This window comes from Oncorhynchus keta, chromosome 17 (assembly GCF_023373465.1).
Source record: "Oncorhynchus keta strain PuntledgeMale-10-30-2019 chromosome 17, Oket_V2, whole genome shotgun sequence".
Classification (NCBI taxonomy): domain Eukaryota; kingdom Metazoa; phylum Chordata; class Actinopteri; order Salmoniformes; family Salmonidae; genus Oncorhynchus; species Oncorhynchus keta.
This window is the reverse complement of record NC_068437.1, coordinates 26,261,830-26,284,940: the sequence shown is the minus strand read 5'-3', so window position 1 is coordinate 26,284,940 and position 23,111 is coordinate 26,261,830. Positions and strand designations below refer to the sequence as shown.

Here is a 23,111-nt window from a genome sequence, read left to right as displayed (position 1 = left end):
AGAGGAGTAGCAGCCTTGTTCAGGAGACAACAAAACTTTCCCTTCCCTAAAATGGCTATGGTAGCCAAAATAATGGCCTGCATGCCCAACATTTATGTACATGGCCCTAAGCATGATGGCATGTTAATTGCTTAATTAACTCAGGAACCACACCTGTGTTCAAGCACCGGCTTTCAATATACTTTGTATCCTTCATTTGCTCAAGTGTTTCCATTATTTTGGCAGTTACATGTATCTTTTTGCTATCTTTTTGTTCTCTACTTAGATGCATGTCTACACTCCTCCACAGTGGTGAGAAGACCAGTGTTATCAGACGTTCTGCAAGGTCTGTTGGTATTTCTATGATAAGGAAAGTTGTGAAATTCTAATTCATTAGAGTAGTTTTTCAAGGATTCAGTCTGTAGCAATGAAATAATCACAGAATACTTGGATCAGTAGCAATGTCAAGCATCACCAGACACTGTAACTGTGGTGTACCCAACATACAGTCAATATCACATTGATTCAAGATGATAGAGATATGTAGCGGCTACTCTCACCTTGCTGGTGGCCGTAGCAGAGGAGCCAGGCATGACAGGTGTGTTGGTCACCTGAACAGACAGGTATTTGTTATGGATAAGTGGCCAGGCTCCCTCCACCTTGCAGGTCTGGAAGTCATCGCTGAAGGTACGGAGGTGTGGGTCTCCAAAGAAGCCGCAGTGGGTGTAGTTGGGTGGCGAGGAATGGCGAGGAAGGCTGCGTTCGTAGTGACACTGCTCCGGCCCATCGGAGCGCTCCTGGCTGTCAGGCTGTTGCTGTGGTGGTGGGGGTGGAGCGGGGGTCCGGGCTCGAGGCTGGGTTGTAGGTCCCTCCTTGGAGCAGTTGTGTTGACTCATGAGGTCCTCTATGCCATGTTGGGCTGAGTGGTAGGCCAGGTCGCCTCTGCAAGTGCGTGCGGTGCGGCGTACACAGTTGTTGTACGCCCGCAGTGCTGTACAGAACTCCTCCTCCGGGCCAGAGCTTGAGGTGGAGGCCCAAAACTCTGAGTTACACTTGAGGATCTTACACTGCAGACTCACTGTAGAGAGGAGAAGAAAACATTAGGACCATAGATCACACAACAATGGCAAACCAATACCCACAATGGACTGTTCATCCAATCACTAAACATTGTGTTGAACAATTAATGTACTAAACAAACAGGAAAAGTAGGTGTTATACAGTCTTATCTGTGTGTTTGAAATCCTTAAACAATAACCTATGCAATGGCCAGTCTTTAGACTCCTATAATCCAAAAAAAGCCCTGCAGCATTCTTTGAGTTTTTCCATGTTCTTTCAGTGTCTCGAGACAAATTGAGCATTTATTTCCATCAAATAACTCTGACTTCAAGTGTAACGAAAACCAAAATTCCACCAAATATGTGGATTCCAAGTGGCTGCAGTTTGCCAACTCCATCATTCCACTGGGCACAGACTTCAATTCAACATCTATTCCATGTTGGTTCAATGTAATTTCATTGAAATGACGTGGAAACAACGTTGATTCAACGAGTGTATGCCCAGTGGGATGTGTATGCACACTTCATTACAAATCAAGTCTGCGCTGAGACTTCATACAGCACACAGTGAGTTTAGCCTTTTCTAAGAGATTCAGTGAATCTGCAAAAGATCATTGCATCTATACGACATCCTCCTGTTGCATGGCTAAAAGCCAGAACGGAGTGAGGAAATTATTATTTTGAGAATTTAGCTATTGTTGCGGTGAACTGGAAGGGGGATGATATTGTGCGAGCCAATGTGGAAGGGAGTGAATGAAGGCAATGTAAGTTGCTATTGTGAAGAGACCAGCAGTCATAAATTTGCCCTGTGTAAGGGGATCAGGTTGTGCATCAGCAATGGATTGTATCGTGGCGGGGGGGTTCAGACAGGAAAGAAACTTGCTCCAGGACCAGAGAGCGGAACAGAAGAGAGGCCTCACCATTCCACAGGTCAAACTGGATATTAGATATCCACCTGTCCATTGCAGAAGGCCTTAATCAAAGAGTAGTGCAACTTCCAACAGGCATTCCCCAGAACTTAAATGACATGACCTGAAATTTAAGTTGCTTTGGGTGGCATGGTATGGGGGGGATAGATGTAATTCATAGCAAATACCAATACAATTGGATCTCCTAACTTCACCCTAATAAACAAACTTCAGTTTAGGACGAGTCTACATGTAACTTTGCTGCACCAAACGTTCACTCAGAATTTATTGACCAATGACTGACTATACAACACTTTGAAGTCACACTTTCAGTTATTAATACTGATGACTCTACCATTCCACCCCAACTATTCCAACCTCCACACAGCACACACCACTCCCTCCTCCCATTCCCAGCAACAAAAGGCATTTATTATCATGTGGCAATAAACTAATCTTAATCTTGAATAAACGTCAACAACAATTAACACTTGCATTATCACTTTTTGGTTTGGCGGTAAATGACTTGAAAGAGAAACTGATAAAAGTCGGTAAATGAGCAAATTGATTTCTACGAGGCCATGGAGATAGGCTATTTCTGCATCTCATAATAAGGAAGAAGGGCTCAAGTAAGACCATTATAACCAGTGTTATATCAAGGTGTTTTAATGTTGCTTAGAAAGATCCATGCAGGTCGAATAATAAATAACCTAAGCATGGTTACGAATTGCTCATTGTTCATCCAACCAAAAATAATCTAAACGCCTGGGATTCAGGGATTCATGGATTTCCCGAACTATTTGTCTTTACTTTCTTTTGACCGACGCAATACGGGTAGAAAAGGAAAAAGGCAAGTACCGTTAGGTTACTTTAGAAAAGAGGGTTAGAACGCGTAAACCCTATCCCCTCCCCCCAAACATAACACAACTATGGGGTTATACAGCTTGGGTAGCATAGGCTTGAGCTGTGTAAAATTATTCAATAGAAACAAAAAAGTCTTACTCCCATGTGACGATTTCTTTTATTACGAATATACCACCTCAACATGGAGCACAAGAAACGCGAAACCATTGGCGGTTCGTACCGACACTGTCGATTCCACAGGACTCTGACATGATATGTTTTACCAGTGTTGACATGCAATTTATAAAGTCAGTCTTCCATTTTTGTTGATAAACTCAACTAATTGTCTCGTTTGACAAATAATGTAGGTACATGTCTATACATCCATCTGGCAGGTTGTTTAAGTAAGCTATGTGAGCTGCAAATGGTTACCATAGGGCAAAACAAGGGTTGTAATAACTACATAATAATCATATTAATACAGTTAAAGCGCATGATTTAAATAGTATCTCTATTGCAAAGTCTTACCAGAAGGAAACAGGCAAAGAAACAAAACAAGGATCTTGCCGACTTCAAGCGCCGAAGGTCCTGCTACTCCCTTCCCCATAACCGTCCATCCAGCACGGGGTCGCACTTCTCTCCTCTCCCTGGTCGAATCAAATCAAGAAGGTGGAAGAAAAATGAATTAGGAGATATTCCTATCGTCTATCTTGTTGAATAACACGGAGCAGTAGGCTACATAAGATCTGAAGTCACGTAATGCAGTCATGTCCTCGATCAAGTACTTGTTTCGAAATCTCGAAGTAACTTTCGCCCTCTTTCTAGGAGCCGATTCAATGCACTCGAATTCCTCAGCAAACAGTAAAAGCTGGCAATCGATCTTGAATTTAGGGAGTGTCAAGAAGGTGCAGTTTATACTACTCACTGGACCAATGAGGAGCCGTTGTTATAAAGCCTTCGTCCCCTCCCGAGTCTCAAATTACAACTCAACGGTGTAGATTGTTCATTATAGCACGTTGGGCTTCGACAGTTTGATGGGAACAAAAGTGTTGTGCTTTGCTGCTATATAACATGCTAACCTTAATAACGTAATTTCTATGTTGCGTAAATCTATGTTGGGGCAGAGGTTAGCCTGCATGGGTGAATGTCACTTCTCTTGCGCCCTGACTTAGCCTATAGTCCATTATGAAAATGTTTAACCTTGTAAACCATGCTAATAGTAGCACAAAAGACAAATTAACATATACGTCACAATGTCAAATAGGCTATGTCAACAGTTACCACTTATAAGCCTGTAGGCTATACGCCCTTTAGGTTAATACTGTATTATTGACTCATATTGTGTTATGTCTTTGTGGCATTTCTTTAATAGACTCATAATCAATGATAACGTGACTGATTATACGCTGAGTATACCAAACATTAGGAACACCTACCTAATATTGTGTTGGGAAGTCATTGCAAACACAAACACTGTTTTAACACTTTTAGATTAAATAAACGAACTTCCTACAAAAATGAATGACTTCTACACAGAATTCTTGTCAGGTGTTGTTCGTGACAATCTGTGTAAAATTGAAATTGAATTTAAATGATGGAGATAAACAGCAAAAAAAGGATAATAGCATTTCTCCTCAAAAAAGGTACTCAAGCAAAACGTGTTCTTTTAGCTGTGTCAAATAACTAGTACGATATATTACGCTGGTTGGTGCACTGTCAATGAAACCTCCATAACACAATAGTTGGTAATTGATCATCCAGATGATACAAACACATTGAAGGCCAGTATGGTTTAAATTGGAGCAAACATTGATGCTTTGCCTTTTAGTAACATGATACATAACATCTTTATGAAATCACAATTGAAAGAAAACATACGCCAGCCAGCAAACAATTGAGAAACAAGTAAGCAGATGTTCATTAAGAATGTTTTATCTGTCTGTCTATTAGTTCTATACATTATGTCATGATTTGGATAATGAATAGGCAATATGCACCAGGACTTGTATGAAAAACTACTACACATGTTGATCAACCACCCATCAGTACAATACTGCTCTACACAACACTGTTTGCTCTGTAGGTCTACAGTAGAAGTGTCACTGAAGCAAGTCAAGTCTGTTGTGTGGTGTAAAATATGTCTGACCATGTTGATCCATTTTTTAAAATCCTTAATGTCAGGCAATGAAGGTGGCTGATGCCCTAAGACATTGAACATATTGATACACCATTGCACTTCAATGAGAATACTTAAGAATTGTATCCAGCTAAGAAATTATGTAGGCATAAATGCATACTGTGTAGGCTATACTAGTATATTGGGGTTGATAACAAACCCTGGGAACATTAGCCTTCCCTGAAAACCCCAAACACCATCCAGACTAACTAATTGTCTGGAAAGAGATAGCCATTGTTCTATAAGTGAATATGATTATTAAACCAGATTAAACGGCATAGTTTGTTGAAACTACATGGATGTGTTTAGACATTTAGTTGGGCCACTTGAGTGATATTACATTGATAGTGCTTTATTTCTTAACATACTTATATTCTGTAAGGACTGGAAGATGTTTTGGATTGCTTAACGATGTATGGTAACTGACATGTAGCCTAGACTTGTAGTGTGGTAACTGACATGTAGCCTCAACTTGTAGAACACTCAATCACATTTCACTGTAGGCCTACAGTGAATATATCACATCTCAACCGGGACCGACAGTATAAAGCCCCCATGTAATGCCTCCTGCAAGGCCAGCTAAAACCAAATCCCCCCCAAGCTAAATCCGTCCATTGAACAAATAGATGTTGTCTCATTGGCCAAAATGAGTTTTGATTTCATTTTAGTCATCACTGACCTTGAAATATAAACCTAGGGCCTATGCTTAGGCTTAAAATACCTAGACCTAAATGTCGATTTAAATTCATAAAATTACTACAGCGTTCCAGATTGTTTCCTTATATATTTCGGGGAGATAAGCCTATACTGATAATGCATCTGGCCCATAGCCACATACTGTATGATCTGGCTTATACGACACCCGGTGAAGATACTTCACACTTTCCAACAGATGGCGCCTGTATTAACTCTAGATATCAAACCTCTCATCATGACAAACGCACATGGCATTATGAGTGCCGGGACAAGTTGATCTGTCATTAAATGTGTGCACAGGTCTATTATTTGGCGGTTTAGTGCAACTGTAGCCCACAACTGTCAGTCAGTCATCAACATTGTTAGGCCTACCACCCCATTTCCTTTCTATCACAGCGAATAAAGAAGCCCATGTTCTATGTTTTATTTATTCAAAACACAAATATGATAGGCGCTCGATTGGAAGTTTTCTGATAGATTTCCAATTCCATTTTATTCTGAATAATGCATTCGTAAAGGGTTTTGATTTTAGCATTGTGAAAGAGGAGAAGCCAACGATATTGTCTAATAGAATCGTATTATGACCATTATGAATTTACAATAACCCATAGACCGTAGGCTATACAAGTATCCTAGTTGTGTAGCAATGCCATACCCTATGTCAATGCTTATAGGCCTAATAACATTTAAAACATGTTATTACAGCTGGACAACTTGCATTGCAAGTTCACTTTTGTAGTATGTAGGCTATAGCCGTTTTTTGCCAAAAAATGTAAAGAAAGTCTGTAGCACACAATGCCGGGCAAATGTATTATAAGGGTAATCAACACACAATATGGATTACCGTTACGCTTCACAATAGAGGTAGTCTCCTATAAATCCACTGTCAAAAACACAAACATTTTCAAAATAAAATGACCCATTGACAGAAATATTATGAGAAGCCTCCACGAAAATATATAGTTGGATTTTAACCTGGAAAAAATCTATAAATAGCCTAATTGTTCGCTGTTGAAAAACGACCAATACCAACCTTTGCGACTGCATGGATCCCTCCAAGTTTAGCTGCTGAACGCGAGGAAAGCGCAAAGACGAGAAGTCCCGAGTCCGAAATTCCACCCAAAATAGGTATTGTACAGCAAAGTAATCCAAATGTTTCGCATATACCGTTGTTTAAATTGGTGGAAAATGCGGACCTCCATTCATGGTTTCCCTCGAAGGTGTCTCAAATAAGGAGTGTGAAATCAAAGTGATTTTTTGCACACAATAATTCGCATTGAACTGGAGCACCCGATCAACTCATTGATTCTCATACACTTGGATACTATTCTTCCTCATTCTTCCTCATTGACTGAACATTCCCCCGATATAAACGTTCACGTCTCATAAAATATTACCATAATTAACAGTTGTTCTTATCTCTACGCTTGTATTCCTGATCTTAGTTTAGTTGGTTCTCGTTGACGTTGAGAGGAAGAGCCCTCCGGGCACCGCTGCTGCTTCACATGGGCTGCTGATATCTCTGGCCCGACTCCTTGCCTTGCTCACTGTTGTGTAATGGATACTTAGAAAGTGTGAGAGACAATGATCGGCTCTACATGACGCCGCTGGGACCCCTCTTCAGTCCCCCGTCACCTCGCGCCGTTTCAGGCGATTTGCGAGTGTTTAGACTGGGTATTTATTCTCCAAATATTATGCATAAACTGGTGCCACTAATTTTAATAAACCACAATAACTAAGATTCATGCTCCTCCTTCACATTTCGTACCTCCCACCACTCTGTATTACACTATAATAACTACACTATAACCACTATCTTATCAAACGACAATAATAATGATGCATACGCTGTTTTTGTAGGCTAGTTTAGGCAATATTTTACATTTATGCCAAAATAGCCTACCATTCACTTCGCCGAGATTAAAAGTGAAAGGGAAACGGCAAGTACAGTAGCACAGCATGACGAGAGCTTGGGTCCGAATCCAACATGACTATATATTAAATATTAAAAACTAGCTTTGGATATGGCCACATTTAGAAACGGGATGGTAACGGATGGATCAGAATCAAAGACAGAGGGGGGAATAGGGGAATTACACTGCACCTGTGTTTTAGGATCAAACTCAAGCAGAGTGACCAGACCACCCCCTCCTAGAGAGCCATTACAAGGCCGGGCTCCAACCCCATCCCTCCAGGGAGAAGGCTCTCACTGCCTCCACTGCTCTGTGATCAGGAAAATCCATCAAACAGGTGATTGGAGTCAACCATATCACTGAGTCATGGGACAGACATTTGCTGAGCTCCAATGGTGTAGGCTATTATGCCTTCTTTCCAGATGTAGCTAGATAGAAAAATACCCAGCATGGGCTGGCATCAGAAACAGGTAGCCTATGAATCTGAACATATTACCGGACATGAACCACTAAAAATGTCAGTGAAAGTAGCCCATTTCTTCAAATGGTGTCATAAACTTGTGTATTGAGTGCCATGTCAAACATGAGAAATATATTGCTTCTCTTGGACAGCTACTATGTCATACTGTAGATAATGCAACATTTCTGAGTCCATCACATTTATCCATCTGAACCTGACCTACTGGGGACATGGAGTATGTTCATATAGTTACAGCCTGAATTCAAAATTGATTAAAACATTTTTCCCTCACCCAACATAATACCCCATCATAACCAAGTGAAAACATGTTTTTAGACATGTTTGCGATTAATTAGGGCCAATTTCAAGTTTTCATAACAATCGGTAATCGGCATTTTTGGATGCCTGTTACACGTGTGCAGCATGGAGACAAACAAGGTAAGTTGCTAGCTAGCATTAAACTTATCTTTAAAAAAACAATCAATCTTAAGATAATCACTAGACACTAGACTACACATGGTAGTTAATATTACTAGTTTAACTAGCTTGTCCTACATTGCAAATAATCAATGCGGTGCCTGTTTATCATCAAATCACAGCCTACTTCGCTAAACGGATGATGATTTAACAAGCGCATTCGTGAAAAAGGCACTGTCGTTGCCCAATGTACCTAACCATAAATATCAATGCCTTTCTTAAAATCAATACACAAGTATATTTTTTACAACCTGCATAATTAGTTAAAATAAATTAATGTTAGCAAGCAATATTAACTAGGGAAATTGTATCACTTCTCTTGCATTCTGTACAAGCAGAATCAGGGTATATGCAGCAGTTTGGGCCGCCTGGCTCATTGCGAACTGTGTGAAGACCATTTCTTCCTAACAAAGACCTTAATTCATTTGCCAGAATTTTACAGAATTATGACATAACGTTGAAGGTTGTGCAATGTAACAGCAATATTTAGACTTATGGATGCCACCCGTTCGATAAAATACGGAACCGTTCCTTATTTCACTGAAAGAATAAGGATAGTTTCTGGATTTGACCATATTAATGACCAAAGGATCGTATTTCTGTGTGTTTTTTATATTACAATTAAGTCTATGATTTTATATTTGATAGAGCAGTCTGACTGAGTGGTGGTAGGCATCAGCAGGCTCGTGAGCATTCATTCAAACAGCACTTTCCTGCGTTTGCCAGCAGCTCTTCGCAATGCTTGAAGCACAGAGCTGTTTATGACTTCAAGCCTATCAACTACCAAGATTAAGCTGGCAATACTATTGTGCCTTTATGAACATCCAATAGTCAAAGGTATACGAAATACAAATGATATGGAGAGAAATAGTCCTACAACTCCTATAATAACTACAATATAAAACTTCTTAACTGGGAATATTGAAGACTCTTGTTAAAAAGAATCACCAGTTTTCATATGTTCTCATGTTCTGAGCAAGGAACTTAAAACATGAGCTTTTTTTACATGGCACATATTGACTTTTACTTTCTTCTTCAACACTGTGTTTTTAAATTATTTAAACCAAATTGAACATGTTTCATTATTTATTTGAGACTAAATAGATTAGATGTAATATAGATGTAAATAGATGTATTATATTAAGTTAAGTTAAAATAAGCGTTCATTCAGTATTGTTGTAATTGTCAATATTATATATATATATATATATATAATATTGACAATATATATATATATATATATATATATATATATATATATATATATACTGTATATACACTGCTCAACAAAATAAAGGGAACAGTAAAATAACACATCCTAGATCTGAATGAATTAAATATTCTTATTAAATACTTTTTTCTTTACATAGTTGAATGTGCTGACAACAAAATCACAGAAAAATTATCAATGGAAATCAAATTGATCAACCAACCCATGGAGGTCTGGATTTGGAGTCACACTCAAAATTATAGTGGAAAACCACACTACAGGTTGATCCAACTTTGATGTAATGTCCTTAAAACAAGTAAAAATGAGGCTCAGTAGTGTGTGTGGCCTCCACGTGCCTGTATGACCTCCCTACAATGCCTGGGCATGCTCCTGATGAGCTGGCGGATTGTCTCCTGAGGGATCTCCTCCTAGACCTGGACTAAAGCATCCGCCAACTCCTGGACAGTCTGTGGTGCAACGTGGCGTTGGTGGATGGAGCGAGACATGATGTCCCAGATGTGCTCAATTGGATTCAGGTCTGGGGAACGGGCGGGCCAGTCCATAGCATCAATTCCTTCCTCTTGCAGGAACTGCTGACACACTCCAGCCACATGAGGTCGAGCATTGTCTTGCATTAGGAGGAACCCAGGGCAAACCGCACCAGCATATGGTCTCACAAGGGGTCTGAGGATCTCATCTCGGTACCTAATGGCAGTCAGGCTACCTCTGGCGAGCACATGGAGGGCTGTGCGACCCCCCAAAGAAACACCACCCCACACCATGACTGACCCACAGCCAAACCGGTCATGCTGGAGGATGTTGCAGGCAGCAGAACGTTCTCCACGGCGTCTCCAGACTCTGTCACGTCTGTCACGTGCTCAGTGTGAACCTGCTTTCATCTGTGAAGAGCACAGGGCACCAGTGGCGAATTTACCAATCTTGGTGTTCTCTGGCAAATGCCAAACATCCTGCACAGGTTCGGGCTGTAAGCACAACCCCCACCTGTTGACGTCGGGCCCTCATACCACCCTCATGGAGTCTGTTTCTGACCGTTTGAGCAGACACATGTACATTTGTGGCCTGCTGGAGGTCATTTTGCAGGGCTCTGGCAGTGCTCCTCCTGCTCCTCCTTGCACAAAGGCGGAGGTAGCGGTCCTGCTGCTGGGTTGTTGCCCTCCTACGGCCTCCTCCACATCTCCTGGTGTACTGGCCTGTCTCCTGGTAGCGCCTCCATGCTCTGGACACTACGCTGACGGACACAGCAAACCTTCTTGCCACAGCTCACATTGATGTGTCATCCTGGATGAGCTGCACTACCTGAGCCACTTGTGTGGGTTGTAGACTCCGTCTCATGCTGCCACTAGAGTGAAAGCACCGCCAGCATTCAAAAGTGACCAAAACATCAGCCAGGAAGCATAGGAACTGAGAAGCGGTCTGTGGTCACCACCTGCAGAACCACTCCTTTATTGGGGGTGTCTTGCTAATTGCCTATAATTTCCATCTGTTGTCTATTCCATTTGCACAACAGCATGTGACATTTATTGTCAATCAGTGTTGCTTCCTAAGTGGACAGTTTGATTTCACAGAAGTGTGATTGACTTGGAGTTACATTGTGTTGTTTAAGTGTTCCCTTTATTTTTTGGAGCAGTGTATACACACACACACACACACACACACACACACACACACACACACACACACACACACACACACACACACACACACACACACACACACACACACACACACACACACACTATATATATATATATATATACAGTGCCTTGCAAAAGTATTCGGCCCCCCTGAACTTTGCGACCTTTTGCCACATTTCAGGCTTCAAACATAAAGATATAAAACTGTATTTGTTTGTGAAGAATCAACAACAAGTGGGACACAATCATGAAGTGGAACGACATTTATTGGATATTTCAAACTTTTTTAACAAATCAAAAACTGAAAAATTGGGCGTGCAAAATTATTCAGCCCCCTTAAGTTAATACTTTGTAGCGCCACCTTTTGCTGCGATTAAAGCTGTAAGTCGCTTGGGGTATGTCTCTATCAGTTTTGCACATCGAGAGACTGACATTTTTTCCCATTCCTCCTTGCAAAACAGCTCGAGCTCAGTGAGGTTGGATGGAGAGCATTTGTGAACAGCAGTTTTCAGTTCTTTCCACAGATTCTCGATTGGATTCAGGTCTGGACTTTGACTTGGCCATTCTAACACCTGGATATGTTTATTTTTGAACCATTCCATTGTAGATTTTGCTTTATGTTTTGGATCATTGTCTTGTTGGAAGACAAATCTCCGTCCCAGTCTCAGGTCTTTTGCAGACTCCATGAGGTTTTCTTCCAGAATGGTCCTGTATTTGGCTCCATCCATCTTCCCATCAATTTTAACCATCTTCGCTGTCCCTGCTGAAGAAAAGCAGGCCCAAACCATGATGCTGCCACCACCATGTTTGACAGTGGGGGTGGTGTGTTCAGGGTCATGAGCTGTGTTGCTTTTATGCCAAACATAATGTTTTGCATTGTTGCCAAAAAGTTCAATTTTGGTTTCATCTGACCAGAGCACCTTCTTCCACATGTTTGTCGTGTCTCCCAGGTGGCTTGTGGCAAACTTTAAACAACACTTTTTATGGATATCATTAAGAAATGTCTTTCTTCTTGCCACTCTTCCATAAAGGCCAGATTTGTGCAATATACGACTGATTGTTGTCCTATGGACAGAGTCTCCCACCTCAGCTGTAGATCTCTGCAGTTCCTCCAGAGTGATCATGGGCCTCTTGGCTGCATCTCTGATCAGTCTTCTCCTTGTATGAGCTGAAAATTTAGAGGGACGGCCAGGTCTTGGTAGATTTGCAGTGGTCTGATACTTCTTCCATTTCACTATTATCGCTTGCACAGTGCTCCTTGGGATGTTTCAAGCTTGGGAAATCTTTTTGTATCCAAATCCGGCTTTAAACTTCTTCACAACAGTATCTCGGACCTGCCTGGTGTGTTCCTTGTTCTTCATGATGCTCTCTGCGCTTTTAACGGACCTCTGAGACTATCACAGTGCAGGTGCATTTATACAGAGACTTGATTACACACAGGTGGATTGTATTTATCATCATTAGTCATTTAGGTCAACAAGATCCTCACTGAACTTCTGGAGAGAGTTTGCTGCACTGAAAGTAAAGGGGCTGAATAATTTTGCACGCCCAATTTTTAAGTTTTTGATTTGTTAAAAAAGTTTGAAATATCCAATAAATGTCGTTCCACTTCATGATTGTGTCCCACTTGTTGTTGATTCTTCACAAAAAAATACAGTTTTATATCTTTATGTTTGAAGCCTGAAATGTGGCAAAAGGTTGCAAAGTTCAAGGGTGCCGAATACTTTCGCAAGGCACTGTATATATATAAATAAATTGTCCAATTAATCGGTATCAGCTTTTTTTTGGTCCTCTAATAAATCGTTATCGGCATTGAAAAATCATAAATCGGTCGACGTCTAGTATTCACACCTCTGAGTTGTGTTTTAGGTTAATGTCCTGCTGAAAGGTGAATTCATCTCCCAGTGTCTGTTAGAAAACAGACTGAACCAGGTTTTCCTCTAGGATTTTTCCTGTGCTTAAAGCTGTAATCCTTTTTTTTATCCTAAAAAAACTCCCTAGTCCTTGACGATGGCAAGCAAACCCATAACATGATGCAGCCACCACCATGCTTGAAACTATGAATAGTGGTACTCTGATGTGTTGTGATGGATTTGCCCCAAACATAACACTTTGTATTCAGGACAAAAAGTTCATTTCTTTGCCACATTTTTTGCAGTATTACTTAAGTGCCTTATTGCAAACAGGATGCATGTTTTGGTATATTTTTTATGCTGTACCGGCTTCCTTCTTTCCATTCTGTCATTTAGGTTAGTATTTTGGAGTACAATGCTGTTGATCCATCCTCAGTTCTCATATCACAACCATTAAACTCTGTTTTAAAATCACCATTGGCCTCATGGTGAAATCCCTGAGCAGTTTCCAGCTCAGGGCTGCCCTTCACTAATGGCTATTGAGAGAAGAAGAATTTTTACATTGATGTAACAGCTCACACATGAAAGGCTGCTACCCCAGTGTGAAAATAACGGCTTTAGAAGTGCCGGATGCTGGCCCCCTGTCTCAAACACAGCTGGTGGGGGGGACTGCTGCCTCTCTGCAACAGTGTGGTCAGTCAACACAAATAGTCAGTTGACATCAGTATGACAGACTGCAGTTTTGTAGAATGATTTACTGTACTGACATAGTAGATAGACACACACTACCAAAAATATAAAGGCCCACTGTAAAATAGAAGGCCCACTGTATTTTTTGTGTTGAGTTATCAAGATGTCAAGCTCATTGCATTTCAACCGTCAATGTTTCAGGACAAATTAGATACAACAGGGCGGCAGGTACCCTAGTGGTTAGAGCGTAGGGCCAGTAACTGAAAGGTTGCTAGATTAAATCCCAGAGCTGACAAGGTAATATATTGTTCTGCCCCTGAACAAGGCAGTTAACCCACTGTTCCTAGGCTGTCATTGTAAATAAGAATTTGTTCATAACTGACTTGCCTAGTTAAATAAAGGTCAAATAAAAATCTGCAAAATGACTAAAATGTTAAATGCAATCAGTCATGCAACTATTATTACCCAGAGTGAAAGAAATGATCAATAAAGCCTTCCATTGGCTCCCTGTGATGTCCTTCACCACTGAATACTGACAGGAGAAATATCATTATGTTTCATTTAATCCATTATACCAAGTCTGTCAGGTCTAGACCCACATAAATCTCAAGCCACTGAAATAGAAAATGAAGGTGAAAATGTTATTTTGTAAGGCTCAAACTGTCAGGGCTCAGGATTTTCCTATTAATATTCAGGAAAGGAGATCATGAGCCCCCTGATACCGGCGAAACCATTTATTTTCCAATTTGTTAATGTAAAAAAAGTGGCAAGGAATCAAATGGTTATATGCTGTCTACTAGACTTCCTCTTATGTTTATTCAATGAATCTATATACCTGTGACCCAAAGAGACAAAGATAGCCATAATGAACAAACCAAGTTCTTTGTAAAAGTAATATTACCCTGTAGTAGTCATTCTATGTCTTACATTTCTGAATGTGTCGATTTGACACTGTTTTGAAAGGGAAATATTTCTGATTCCACTTTAACTTGATCTAATTTATTTTACACAAAAGGTTGTGTCAGATAAGCTGTTGGAGGGGTCAGGCTAATATACTATATGAAACAGCTTTGCAATGTTTATGTAAGGTGGTATGAGTAAATACTGCTATATCAGACAATATTCGATCTCTATAAATGATATCTTTAAAACACATTTTGTGTATGAATGTCACCTTGGCTGTAGCTGATAGTCAGCCTTACAGAATAGACTGGGGTCATTAAGGGGACAACAAAAGAAGAAAACAATGGTGGGGACAGAAGGTAAACAACCAGGGTCATTAATATGGGTTCTTCAATGTCACTGTTAGGTGAATGCTTCCTCTCAATGTTTTTAATTTCTATTAGAGAGATATACAGGAAATAGTACCGGTCTTCCTAATATTCAAAGTTCAACTGCAAGGACGTCATATGTCAGGGTTTGTTTTGAAAGTTATTTTTCAGCCACACACATGGCTAAGATCACAACAATTTTGCACCCTATTAGTCCTTCCCTGGCTTTTGGCAGCATATCAAAAATAAAGGCTTGCATGACAAACAAGAACCTTTTTAAAAAAAAAGTATTTATTTAATCTGCTGATCATTAGAACTTCTCATAAATCTAAGCTTGTGATGACAGCCTCTGTTTGGATACAGGTTTGTTTACATTCTTAGCCATCGTTCTGTTTTTGCTTGTGGGAGATTCCAGATTCTGATTTGTGTGTACGGAAATGCAAATAGGTGCAAAACATTCATAATGTTAAGTTTCACCTAGTACCAGTCATTGAACAATAACAATGAGAATACAGTCATCCACATTGTTGAAATGTGTCACTTACAGTGCCTTCAGTAAGTATTCACCCCCTTTGTTATGGGAAACCTAAATAAATTCAAGAGTAAAAATGTGCTTAACAAGTCACATAATAAGTTGCATGGACTCACTCTGTGTGAAATAATAGTGTTTAACATGATTTGTGAATGACTACCTCATCTCTGTACCCTACACAAACAATTATCCGCAAGGTCCCTCAGTCGATCAGTGAATTTCAAACACAGATTTAACCACACAACTAGGGAGGTAATGTAATGCCTTGTATTGGTAGATGTGTAAAAAATAAAAAAGCAGACATTGAAAATCCCATTGAAGAGATCAATTACACTTTGGATCCAGTCAATACAAAGATACAGGCGTCCTTCCTAATTCAGTTGCCGGTTTGGAAGGAAACCGATTAGGAATTTCACCTTGAGGCCAATGGTGACTTTAAAGTTTAATTGATGTGATAGGAGAAAACTGAGGATGGATCAACAACATTGTAGTCACTCCACAATACCAACCTATATGACAGCGTGAAAAGAAGGAAGGCTGTACAGAATAAAAAAATATTCCAAAACATGCATCCTGTTTGCAACAAGGCACTTAAGTAATTCTGCAAAAAATGTGGCAAAGAAATTAACTTTTTGTCCTGAATACAAAGTGTTATGTTTGGTGCAAATCCAACACAACATCACTGAGTACCACTATTCATATTTTCAAGCATGGTGGTGGCTGCATCATGTTATGGGTTTGCTTGCCATCGTCAAGGACTAGGGAGTTAATTTAGTATTTTTTGAATATTTAAAGCATACAATATACTTACAGTGAAGCCACTCAACAACTACATCACATTAGTCATCTAACAGACTCCCATCCAGAGTGACACACAGAAGCAACCAGAGTCAACGCCCTGCTCAACGGCATGTCGACAGATCTCCCACAAGGTCGAAAATGGGGAACCGAACCAGTGATCCACCAACTGCCAGGATACCAGCCCTCCAAGATCCCCCCCACAGTCCCCAAAGAGCTGCCCCTCAACCATCTGTGACCCCCCAAGAAAAAAACGATACATTCAATAATTCCATTCCCCACCCCCAAGACCCCCCACAACAACCAACAAAATGAATAATAGCGAAAAAAGAGAAATAGAAAGGAAAACAGAAAACAACAATGCAAAAAACAAAAGACATCATGGATAACAATCTTAACAGCAAGGTCAACCGAAAATGTTTGAGTGTATGTATGGCACTTTTTACGTGTGTGTCTGTCCGCGTATGTGTACATGTGTGCATTTGAATGAGTGTGGGTGTATACGCATGTGTACATACACCTGCACGGCATCAGCCTCAGGCAAACCGGAATTAACTAACAACACTACCCCTGTGTCATTCAAACATACTTTTTGTAATGTTTTATTTTGACTTAATTTAAAAAAAAAAACGTTTATCTTTGACCGTCATTCTGTCCCCCGCACAGCAACTCCACTCCCACTTGTCTCCAATTTCACATCTCTACTCTCAGCTTCCCTCAGCCCATCCCACCTATCTCTGCTGGCCACCATCTTCGGATTTCTACGCATCATATATCTTCAACTATGCTGTGATGTTTAACATACAATTTCAACCTATAAAATCGAATAGAAGCCACAGATTGCAAGTTGAAGATAAATAGTTTTACTAAGAGTATTATATATTCGTAATTGACTGACCTGGTCTATACAGATCTCCCAACAGTACAACTTCTAGGGTCAATTTTAGATCAATGTTATTCATTTTTAGCCATTCCTGAACCTGAGACCACAAACAGGCTACCTGAGGGCAATACCAAAATAAATGGTCTATTGACTCTGTATCCTCACAACAAAATCTGCCGAGCTTCGATTATTAATTGTATTCCCCAAATATTCAACATTTTGTTGGTGGCAAGAATTCTATATAATAATTATAGCTGAAAAGCACAAAGTCTTGAATCTTGCGTTGTTTTATATATCAACTCATACACCCTGTACCATGGAATCGGTACATCAAAAATCTCTTCCCAACTATTTTGCAATCTGTATGGCACAGCTGTCAACATCCTAGTCCTCAAATAAAACTGGTGTACTTTCCTATTTATGCTATTTTTATTCCTCTGTCAGTTTTGATCCTTTATATTGGGCAGACAGACCAGTTCCCCTCCTCCTCCAGTATTGATCCTTTATATTGGGCAGACAGACCAGTTCCCTACCTCCTCCTGCTGCCACCTGCCTCCTCCATTTTGATCCTTTATATTGGGCAGACAGACCAGTTCCCTACCTCCTCCTGCTGCCACCTGCCTCCTCCATTTTGATCCTTTATATTGGGCAGACAGACCAGTTCCCTACCTCCTCCTGCTGCCACCTGCCTCCTCCATTTTGATCCTTTATATTGGGCAGACAGACCAGTTCCCTACCTCCTCCTGCTGCCACCTGCCTCCTCCATTTTTTGGTTAATGCTGTAATCAATTGTAATCTTGGATTGAGCAGACCTTCCCATGCAATTCTGATAACTCCACAAAAGACAAACTCTACCATTCCAATTTACAATATAATTTAAAAATAAAACACCATTTCAAACATCTTTCCCATAAATACAGGTCTTTAAACAACCAGCACATTTGAGTTGGACTAGAGAGTTGTTTAGGATAAAAATAAACAGAATAGAGCTAAACACAGGAAAAATCCTAGAGGAAAATCTGAATAAGTCAGCTTTCCAACAGACACTGGGAGACAAATGAACCTTTCAGTAAGACAATAACCTAAATGCCAATGCCAAATCTACACTGGAGTTGCTTACCAAGATGACATTGAATGTCCATGAGTGGCCTAGTTAGTTTTGACTTAATTAAAATCGTCTTGAAAATCTATGGCAAGACTTGCAAATGGTTGTCTGGCAATGATCAACAACCAACTTGATAGAACTTGAAGAATAAAGCTACACATCCGAAAAAAGTTCGGAACAGTTCGTTCATTTTGTTGTTTGTTTGTTTTGGTCTTCGCCAAGATTTTTCTTGTCTTTTCGGGAGCTGAAGTCTACGCCTCTTTGTTGGTCAACAGTAGGGATTCTTCAATGAAGTGATTGTTGTCATTCAACTAGAGACAACTCATTTTCACGCACATTTCTTCAATTGAGAAATACTGCACTAAACATCTTAGACGTAAAATTGCGTGACTAAGACCTCCTCTGCAAAAATGTTAAAACGAATACCAGATTGACAGTTATTTCAAATTAATTCAGACTATTTTGACTACGGCATCTCAAGATGGACAAACAGTACTTTTGCAACTTTTTTTCACATTTTTCAAGCAAAGGTCTATTAAGGGGTTATGCAAGCACACTCATTCGGTTCGCCAAGCCGAGTTCGAACCGAAGCATGCTGATGCCTTCTTTAGAGACTTACCCCAAAAGACTCACGGCTGTAATCGCTGCCAAAGGTGATTCTAACTTGACTCAGGGGTGTGAATACTTATGTAAATTAGATATTTCTGTATTTTATTTTCAATAAATGTGCAAAATGTCTAAAAACATCCTTTCACGTTGTCATTATGGGTTTTGTTACAAAATCGATTGAAACAATTTTGAACCATAACACAACAAAATGTGGATGAAATCATGTGGTATGAATATTTTCTGAAGGCACTGTACAAAACGTGGATGGTGTAATATGTTACTTGAAGAGGTAAATTGACCACTGAACTACGTATTAATGGAACAAGTGTTTAGGGGATTATAGCAGTACAGAGATAAATATTCAGAGCCTCTAACAGATTAAGGAGATTGTTTTTTAAAATTAGTATTTGCATTAACTTGAATAGCAATGGATTGTAGCATTATGACCCTCTAATGGCTGGTAGGCCCATCTGTTTCCTACCTAGCTAGCATAACAACAAGGTGCCAAGAGTGAGTAAGGCAGTGAGCTGAATATCTGCTGAGGTGTGTGTGCATTTTGCAGACATACTCTAGATGGATTTATTTGTCATGGCTGTCCGAGAAGCAGTGGGATTGTTTCTCCAACTGAAATAAAAAAAAATGTAATTTCTCTCTTTCAAGGTCATGAACAGTCAAAATAATGTTTTTCGTGAAATTGGATGATGTTTGGATGAACCCAGATCCAAGTATGATTACCAAATTATGAAAAAGGCCTGTTTCTTTTACATTGAAGTTTGATCATAAAGTTACTGGTCCCCTCCCCCATGTCAAAAACAGGACTTTTCAGGAGGCGGGATTATTAAGGGGATAGGGTGACATCACCCTAACTCTTTAATTTTAATACCCCAATGGTAACATGATATTCTCTTACCTAATTTAAATAAGTAACGCTTTGTAACCAACATCGGAGAAGGCGTGTTTGCAGAGCGGCGTGGTTTAAGTAGCTAGATAGCTACTTTACTGGTGCTAACAAAGAACAATTAAGACAGGCAGTTCCATGTCTTCTCATCACAGCTGGTGTACAAACTCAAATAAAATAGGACTCAAAAGGTATCATAGCCTAGATGAATGACGTCTGAAATGAGGGTCTGTGTCATTGTCTTTGATAATGAGAAGTGTGAGTGGAAAGGTGGTGATATGTAGAAAGCAGGCAGTGCATAGCATTACTCAGACGTAGTCTATAACAATGTGAATGCAGGAAAGCCGTAAATTGGCAGAACCTTATGGAGTTATGGAGTAGAATGCTTACACCCTCATTATACAGTATATATATATAAAAAAAACACATTCTCATTCTAGGCAGGGAAGGATAATCTTTTTTTTAAAGCCCAGACACTGATCCAATGAGAATTATGTGCACTCCTTAATTCTAGACATGCACCAAACCAGAGTAGGGAATGTGCATGGACGGCAAGTATAATTAGTCCTGATACCAAATAGAGATTATCAGACTGAATGACACTGCACATCAAACCTAATGACCATGAGCAACATTGGTAAGTGCAGAGCCAACCCAGTGAACTGAATGGTCCTTGGAATAATGCATGTGGTTTGTCAAAACATTGCAATGCAGTGAGAGTTGGAGAACAACAGACCTGCTTCGATTAGCATGTTTGGTCTTGTTAATGTATTCTACAGTACAGAGGCTTATCTCAATAAAACAGCTGCCTTGTACATTTCTTGCTGCATAATGTCTCCCAAATGGAGGGAGGGCAGATCCTAATTTTCTGAGGACATGGAATATAATTTCCCACATTTAGATGAGCTGCCACTTTTCACATATTTTAGAATGTATCTTAGATGGTCTTCAGTTGAAGAGTATACTGATCAAAAATATAAACAAACATGTGAAGTGTTGGTCCCATGTTTCATGAGCTGAAATAAAATATCCCAGAAATGTTCCATATGCACGAAAAGCTTATTTCTCTCATATTTTGTGCAAATTAGCTTACAGTCCTATTAGTGAGTATTTTTCTACTGCCAATATAATCCATCCAGCTGACAGGTGTGGCATATCAAGAAGCTGATTTAACAGTACACAAGTGGACCATGTGCTGGGGACAATAAAAAGCCACTCTAAAGTGTGCAGTTTTGTCACGTAACGCCACAAATGTCTGAAGTTGAGGGAGTGTGCAGTCGGCATGCTGACTGCAGGAATGTCCACCAGAGTGGCTGCCAGAGAATGTAAAGTTGAATTCAATGTTCAATGTTTAATTCTCTACCATAAGCTGTCTCCAACTTTGTTTTAGGGAATTTGGCAGTGTGTCCAACCGGCCTCAAAACCGCAGACCACTTGTAACCAAACCAGCCCAGGACCTCCACATCCGGTTTCTTCACCTGCGGGATTGTCTGAGACCAGCCACCTGGACAGCTGATGAAACTGAGGAGTATTTGTCTGTAATAAAGCACTTTTGTGGGGAACAGCTCATTCTGATTGGCTGGGCCTGGCTCCCAGGCCCACCCATAGCTGCACCCCTGCCGAGTCATGTGATATCCTAAGATTGGGGCCTGTAATGAATTTATTTAAGTTGGCAGATTTCCTTATATACCTGTAAGTCAATAAAATCATTGAGATTGTTGCATGTTATGTTTATATTTTTGTTCAGTACAGATGAGTGAAATGAGTTTACTGAGAGTCCCAAAATTAATAAGACATTGATATCATGCCCATCTTCGTCTTCGTTGTCATAGAGCTGCGATTTGGAATTGAGCATTTTATCAAACATTCATGTTGCATCTTCCCAAATGTTAGTACACATTGCACAAATGATAAGTGGGTGAAAGAGATAATTATTTGTTATTCATGAGAGGGGAAATTGCTGTCCAATACAGTCAGAGTATGTCAACAGATAATCCACAGAATACGACTAGATAAATATGAGTCTTCTACTCTGACCTGGGTGAGCTGTTGCATTATGAATCATAAATAATCAGAGTCCTGACATGCTTATCCAAGCTATCACTAATGCAAATCTCTAACATAATACCTTTCAATAGACAGCTAAAGACTAGATTATGTGGAAACTGTAATATATTGTAATGGCTTTTAACAGAGGAAGATCTAAAAATGACAACATTTGCTGAAAAATGCATAATGGGCACGATTCAGACGTAGCAAACAGATACCTAACCTAAACCTAAACCTAGCCTTTCCTAATCACTTGTCAGTAGTTGTTATTCAGACTTAGATTTTGCTTAATGGGCTTTGCAGACGTGGTTCCCTTGCGTGCGCTGAATAGATTTAATTCAACCACGGAATACCCTTCCACTTGCTAGCCAAAAGATTCTCGTGGAGTTTTCATTCAGCAGGGTTTTCAGTATATTTATCATAAGCCATCCCTTGAACTTCTTGGATATAGGGGGCACTCTTTTAATTTATGGATAAAAAAACGTTCCCATTTTAAACAAGATATTTTGTCACGAAAACATGCTCGACTATGCATATAATTGACAGCTTTGGAAGGAAAACACTCTGACGTTTCCAAAACTGCAAAGATATTATCTGTGAGTGCCACAGAACTGATGCTACAGGCGAAACCAAGATGAAACTTCAAACAGGAAATTAGCAAAGTTTTTGAGGCAATGTTTTCCATTGTCTCCTTATATGGCTGTGAATGCGCCCTGAACGAGCCTACACGTTCTGCCGTTTCCCCAAGGTGTCTGCAGCATTGTGACGTGTTTGTAGGCATATCATTGGAAGATTGGCCATAAGAGACTACATTTACCAGGTGTCCGCCCAGTGTCCTTTGTTGAAATTGGTGCGTAATCTTCAGCTGCACGCATTCAGCCATGTGATTCAGAGGAGAGAGGAGACTTCCACGAACGATATATCATTGAAGAGATATGTGAAAAACCAATCCTTGAGGATTGATTCTAAACAACGTTTACCATGTTTCAGTCGATATTATGGAGTGAATTTGGAAAAAAGTTTGGCGTTTTGATGACTGAATTTTCGT

General features: G+C 40.0%; 1 protein-coding gene across 2 annotated transcripts in view; it reads right to left on the bottom strand.

Moving 5' to 3' along the window:
* The window catches only part of rgma (repulsive guidance molecule BMP co-receptor a), a 58,592-nt gene that overhangs the window by 5,128 nt on the left and 30,353 nt on the right, over positions 1-23,111 (bottom strand). The window contains exons 1-3 of one of the 2 annotated variants that reach the window (XM_035791071.2): positions 6,694-7,333; positions 3,317-3,435; positions 540-1,057 (exon numbers count right to left, since the gene is read on the bottom strand). In XM_035791071.2, coding sequence (XP_035646964.1) covers positions 540-1,057; positions 3,317-3,435; positions 6,694-6,707 — 651 coding nt within the window. In that variant the 5' untranslated portion in view covers positions 6,708-7,333. Of the gene's footprint in view, positions 1-539; positions 1,058-3,316; positions 3,436-6,693; positions 7,334-23,111 lie in introns of those variants that run through there. The other variant, XM_035791072.2, reaches the window with a different exon arrangement.